This window comes from Triticum aestivum, chromosome 5D (assembly GCF_018294505.1).
Source record: "Triticum aestivum cultivar Chinese Spring chromosome 5D, IWGSC CS RefSeq v2.1, whole genome shotgun sequence".
In the NCBI taxonomy this organism is placed as follows: domain Eukaryota; kingdom Viridiplantae; phylum Streptophyta; class Magnoliopsida; order Poales; family Poaceae; genus Triticum; species Triticum aestivum.
Window position 1 is genome coordinate 301,770,497 of NC_057808.1, and position 6,615 is coordinate 301,777,111.

General features: G+C 47.6%; 1 protein-coding gene across 1 annotated transcript; it reads right to left on the minus strand.

The window, feature by feature from the left end:
- Positions 1 to 2,236: 2,236 nt before the first annotated feature.
- LOC123121334 (3-ketoacyl-CoA synthase 17) lies at positions 2,237 to 6,274 on the minus strand. Its single transcript, XM_044541278.1, has 2 exons — positions 5,228 to 6,274; positions 2,237 to 3,024 (listed from the first exon to the last, which is right to left on the minus strand). The coding sequence occupies exons 1-2, from the start codon at positions 6,175 to 6,177 to the stop codon at positions 2,544 to 2,546; spliced, it is 1,431 nt and encodes a 476-aa protein (XP_044397213.1). The 5' UTR covers positions 6,178 to 6,274; the 3' UTR covers positions 2,237 to 2,543.
- Positions 6,275 to 6,615: the final 341 nt, after the last annotated feature.

Genomic DNA, 6,615 nt, shown 5'->3' on the forward strand with positions numbered 1-6,615 from the left:
TTTTGCATCTGAGGGCTGAAAACGAATCGAATGACCCAAAATCAGTTTCCAGTCAACTGATCAGTGGTCAATCCCTTACTAATCCAGGTTGTCTCTCATCTGTTCGTAAATTTCAAGGAGCGTGTTACGTGCCGGCCGGCTAAACTTTTTCAAAGATCTGCCAGGTCGCATTCTGTCCGATCGGGAGATGCTCACCACACAATTGTACCTGTGCGCTCATTTTCTCTATTTCGCTCATTGCAAGAAGACCCTTATTGCATTTCCTCGTTGCAAAAAGCGTCTCCGGCTTGCGGCCGTCAGCATCACCATTGCCATAGGTTTGCCACTTCTTAAACTTTTTGACACTTTTTTGTACTCCCTCCGTCCCATAATATAAGAACGTTTTTCAAGCAACGTTCTTATATTATGGGACAGAGGGAGTACATATTTGATTAATGAAAATCAACGTACAACAATTGTTCTACGGTCCCGAGCCTAAAAAAAATCATCAACATGACCCTTATTGAGCCATGTCTTCTGTCATTGGAACAAGGCTCTTGTTGCAATTGCAACGGGGCTCTTGTTGCAAAAGCATATCTGTCCGTGGCCGTGTGTTATGGTCGCAACACCGACAACATCGATGGAGTAGATTGTTGCTTGCTGCCGCCGCCGCCGCTGCAACTCGTTGTGTTTTGCTGGCTGCTGCTTCCTCCTCGCCGCCGCTGCTCGCGTTGACAGAAAGAGATGAGGGAAGGAGACAGAGGATCATAAGGTGCCACCACCGCGTGGAGACTGCTCTGGCTTGGTCAGGTCTAGGCGCTTGAGAGACAGTGTCTCCATGGCCAGAATTTCAAGGCACCAACCTCCACAATGCCTCTCCCTGAGTGGGTCTGGATGGATAAGGGAAAATGGGAAAGAAGAGAGATAATGTATGGACGGTGCGAGAGAGAGGGGATAAAAGGAGGGGAAATATTCAGCGTCAACCGGCTGAAAAGAATCGACACGTCTGCCACCTCCTTTAAGCGCCACGTGCACTCAAGGCCCCTCTCAAGGAAACACGGGACATACCTCTTCGTCTAGAAAACATCGTGTTCCTCTCTATGTTTCTCGTCTATATGTTTTCTGCAACATTACCTATGTTGCAAAAGTTCTCTCACAACACTACCCTTGTTGTAGAAAAAAAGTGAAGACAGAAAAAAATTCCGCAACACAGCCATGTTGCAAAAAAAATATGAGAGAAGTGCATTTTTCAACCCCGAACTCTTGCCCTAGTCTAATTTACAACCCCGAACTTGAATACCATCTAAATTACAACCCTCAATTCTCAAAACAGGTCAGGATTCAACCCTCCGCTCCTTGTTGACTGGTTTTGACCAGTCAACAGGTCCAATCAGCATGCCACGTTAGAGGAAAAATTCAAAATTTCAAGAAAATATAAAAAAATCTATAAGATCGGGAAAAAATCTGGGAAAAATAAAAAAACAAATTTCCGAAAAAAAAGTTTGCGAAAAAAATTCGAAAACTTTTTTCTGTAATTTTCGGGAAAAATAAAAAATTAACTTTTTTTGGAAATTATTTTTTCTAGAATTTTTAATTTTTAATTTTACATTTTTTTACAATTTTCTTGGGCATTTGATTTTTTCCCTGGAGTTTTTAAATTTTATGTATTTTTCGGTTTTTCATGGAAATATTTATAATTTTGTTTCCAGAAATTCATTTTTTTTATTTTTCCCTGATAATATTGATAATTTTACAGTTAAAACCGGTCAACAGAGAGGGGAGGGTTGAATCCTAGCCAGTTTTGAGAGTTGGGGGTTGTAATTTAGACGGTATTGGAGTTCGGGGTTGTAAATTAGACCAGGGCAAGAGTTCGGGATTGAAATATGCACTTTTCTCAAAAAGAAAATCCCGCAACACAATGTATGTTGCAAAACAAAAGTCCCACAGCACAATTTACGTTGTAAAAAAAATCCACAACACAAGCTATGTTGCAAATGTTTCTGCAACAAGATCTTTATTGCAAAGCAGAAGAAGACATTTAGTCGCTAGATTGATCAGATCTGATGGCCCCCAGGCGATAGATCTTTTTAAAATATCCGCCGGCCGACGCGTAGCAGGCCCTAATATTAAGGAGAGACGCGTGACGGGAAAGGAGGAGGTTGACACAAAAATTTGGCCGACACATAGCAGGCCCCATTAAGGAGGGACACGTGGCAGGAAAGGAGAAGGTTGACACAAAAAATTGGGTACCGTCGCGTGATCCCAAGCGTTTCCGAAATTTCAATTGCATCATCAAAGTGTCCAGTTTTAGCACAACATAACTAGCTGAAAATTATACTTACGTAGCAAGGTTGAGGCGACGACTGAATTGTTTGCTTAAATAAAGACGTATTACGTGACTGGAATGAAAATACATCAGCGTACTTAGAAGAAGTATCCGGTCATCGATCGATCGAAACATGACTATGCAACCACTTAGATAGATAGATCACGGTGGAAACAGCACAATTTATTCTTCGGCCGATGGATCGACGGCGACGTACGTACGGTACGGGGGTCGGGTCTCACTGCTTCTTCTGCTCCTCTAGCTGCTGCTGCTGCTCGGGCTGGGGCTGGTAGTTCTGCCTGCGCGGGGTGGGCACCGGCAACGCCGCGGGGTAGCGGTGCGCGCAGCCGTTCCAGGGGTTGTCGGCGTCGGGGCCGGAGTCGCGGAGCGCGCGCCAGACGACGCTGCAGGCCTTGAACCCGGTGCCGAAGGCGAGCATCCAGAGGCGGTCGCCGGCGCGGACGCGGCGCTTGGCCTCGAAGTAGGCCAGCTCGTAGAAGACGAGGCTGCTGGAGGTGTTGCCGAAGCGGTGCAGCGTGGCGCGGGCGGGCTCCACCACCGCCGGCGCGAACCCCAACAGCTTCGCCACCGTGTCGATCACCGCCTTGCCGCCGGAGTGGATGCACATGTGCTCGAACGCGCGCTGGAAGTCCGGCACCAGCGCCGCCGCCGCCTTGGGGTTGCCGCCGCTGTACGCCCACGCCACCCGGTACACGTACCTGCATGCCCAACCACCACGTGCCCACGCGTCCGGTGAGACCATGCACCGTACCCAAAGAAGTAAATGTTTGAAGCTTTGCACCATGCCGGATCGATCTTGGTGAAATTCATGTAGATGCTCCGTAGTAAACAGACATTAAACAACGACCATACAGTGTCAACAAGAATGGGGAAAAAAAATGACCGTGCATCCATTGAAGGCTAGGCTAGAGACACAGAGTGCTCACGTACGATTCCATCAAGTTTTGCTACTGCTTCTCTGAAGATGCATGTGGGGTGTGGGTGTGCTACGCTCGCTATTGAAAACCTCAAGTACGTACTAGCAAGTATACGATCGACATTAATTAAGTTTGAAGCTACGCCTCATATGCTGAAACCAAAAGTCAAGTCCACATCTATACGTGTGTGCAGAATACCGCAGTAGTACTGTCTGTGCAATTCAGGAAATGGAAAGCATCGTCCCAAAGCTCGGAAACTAAATCTGGGTCAAACTGCCAAAATCAGCAAGGAAAAACCCTAAAAAATCAATTCCAGGCTATTCTTCACTCAGACAAACGCCAACTAAGCATTATAGGTTCGAAATCAGTTCTTACTAATACAATGAGAAAATGAGATATCTTCTGCTCGTTTCTCTATCTTGTTTACATCCGAATGTTTTTACTTTGGCAATATACAACGACATAACAACTAATTACCCAAGCGTCACAATAAGGAAATACATATTCTAGTGGTTCAACACCAATCATGTCCGGCATAAATCTTACACTCATCATATTGATAAGATTTGATTTGAGTATGGGTGGGTGAGGCAAAGGAAAGTTTTATTTTAGGTGAGGTTTTAGTAAGATTTGATTAGATTTGGGTATGGATGGGGAAGGCAAGGCAAATTTTGATTTATTTGAGGTTTTGATAAAATTTGATTGAGTTAACGCAGGACGTGGGGAAGGGAATCGAGGGGGAGGGAGTTGGACGTACCAACGTACAATTTCCAACTCATCTTTAATAGTGGAGATGTTTTTATCCGTGGTTATGTACATCAATCAATGCACATGCCAGTGACATCCCTTTTCGAAAAAAAAGAAGATATAGGCCCCAATTTCTTTATGAGGATCTCTAAGCTAGATGCCTAGAGGACACTATGGCAATGTTTTTATTTTTTGCCCTAGCAACCGCATCCATGATTGAAAAAGTAACCCGACTACATGGTCCCATGATTGATCTTCTTAAGTTGCCCATGTTCTTTTGTTGCACAATGTTTCAACATATAGTAGTAATTCGTTCCAAGATGTAGACTCTAGCGACTACCTAAAGTGTAAAATGCCAATGCCAGTCTTTAGTGATTCTACAACTTAAGTAGATCGACCCGCAAAAAAATACACCTTAAGAAGATCAATGGATACAATGGATACTAAGGTTATAGGCTCAACTCTTAATGGATAAGTGAGGGTGTAAATAGAAGCAACATCAGCAAAAATGCAATGAGAGTGTTTAAAACGGCCTACATTTTCATTTTGGTTAACCTTGAAAAACCTAAAAAGAATTACGTTGTGGGTGTGAGTATAAGCCATGATGCCGTGGAGAAGCCCCCCTGATTTTTGGCCGCGTACTGTTTGTCGATGCTCATTCGGTTATTCCTCACAAGGTCGCTACGTCCAATAGTTTTATGTTGCACAAAAATATTGCGCGCAGCTTTAGATCTAGAAACGTGAAACTGCCGAGAATGTACATTTGCGAATGAAAAATTACAAAGTTTCAATAATATGCAACCATCAAGTTAAGTTTGATATAAAAATATGGTTAGTCACGTACTACCTCCGTAACTGAATAAAAGACGTTTCTGAAACTGCAAAAATGTCTTATATTTAGTTACAGAGGTATTAGGGAAACTGCCGAGCTCATATTGAATTTGTTCAAAAGAAAAAAGAGCTCATATTGAACAGTGATTTTTTTCTCTCTTCTTCTAAAAAGAGCATATGCATTAGATCATGGGTGGATTTTGTTTCAAGGCAGGTAGAAATTAATACTGACGTAGGAGCATTGCTGTGTTTAGGTGAAAAGTTGTTTATACAGTGGCAGTGTTGCAGCGATACCACAGTAGTAGTAAAGTTTTACTGGCCCCTGGAAAAATATGGACGGTGCAGTAGATATGTTAAATGCGCGCGCAGAGGTGGGAAGCGTCGCGACGTGGTAGCACGACGGTACCTGAGCAGCTCGGAGACCGGGAGCACGTAGGGCGCGAGGGTGGCGATGTGGCTGCGGAGGCCGGCGCCGGCGACGCGCACGAGGTCCTTGGTGAGCGCCACGCCCACGCCGCCGTCCTCGTCCTCCATCTGCACGGCGGCGTTGTACGCCGCGTCGTCGGCGCCGTGGTGCGTCCGCAGCGTGCGCAGCAGCTCGTACTTGGCGTCGGCCCGGCGCGCGGGCACGTCGGTGATGAGCGCCGCCGCGCTGCCGACGCGGAAGATGCAGTTGGTCACCAGCATGTGCTTGTTGTTGCCGAAGTACCAGTTCAGGCTGGTGTTCTCCGTCACCACCACCAGCGCGTACCCCGGGCGGCGCTGCACGCGCAGCAGCCGCGCCGCCATGTCGATGCCCACCGTGCCGGCGCTGCACCCCATCCCGGCGAAGCTGTACGCCTTGACGTCGTCCCTCATCTTGAAGCGGCGCACGATCATGGTCGCCAGCGACGGCTGAGGGGAGAACATGGAGCAGGCGACGATGAGGACGCTGACGTCGCGCGGGGAGACGTCGGACTTGGCCAGCAGCTGGGACACCACGGTGAAGAGGCCCTCCTCCGCCTCCTGGATGGCGAAGGCCAGCGTCTTCTCGAACTTGCCGGAGAAGATGAAGGGCGGCGCGAAGGTCTCCTGCCCGAGGCCGGACTTGCGGAAGATGAGCCGCATGAAGTCGGCGGTCTCGTCGGTGTAGCGCTTGGAGCGGAGGCCGAAGTACTCGCACACCTCCAGGTTGCACTGCCGGTCCGCGTCCGGAAGGTGGCAGCTGTAGTTCAGCAGGTACACCGGCCGCTGCCGCCGAAGAATGCGTCGGAAGACGGCGACGATGAAGGCGAGCGCCGAGGCCACGAGTGGCACGAGTATGTGGAGTGGGAGGGCGCGGAGCGACGACACGGCCGCGGCCATGGACGGCGACATGGCCGAGAGCTAGAGGCACGGCGTGGTAGGGACTAGGAAAGGACTCTGCTGGCAGGCTTTGGGTTTTGGAGTGAAACAACATCTCTTGTATTTATAGGCAACAAGCCAAAACCCATGGCATGGCAACTGGCAAGTGTAGTGTACTAGTGTAGACGCATATATATATACTTGGTGTATTAGACCATATATATGCAACTAGATACAATCTGGATTTTAGGCGAATAGTCAATATAAAATGAAAAATATCTTAAACAAAGATACCTTGGTTCTCTCTTAGGGCATCTCCAAAGCAGACCCTCAAATCATCCGTAGACGTCCGGACGTATTTTGCCATCTAACGCGGGCGTGTATCATTCCGTTGAGCGGTACATACGCACCTTTTCCCGCATCTTAGAAGCAATTATTTTTTTGGGGGGGGGGGGGACTCCGACACCCCCG

Coding starts and splice junctions, on each gene's coding strand:
- LOC123121334 (XM_044541278.1), bottom strand. CDS start 6,177: ATGTCGCCGTCCATGGCCGCGGCCGTGTCGTCGCTCCGCGCCCTCCCA. Junction 3,025..5,227: donor CCGGTCTCCGAGCTGCTCAG/GTACCGTCGTGC, acceptor TTGGGCATGCAG/GTACGTGTACCGGGTGGCGT.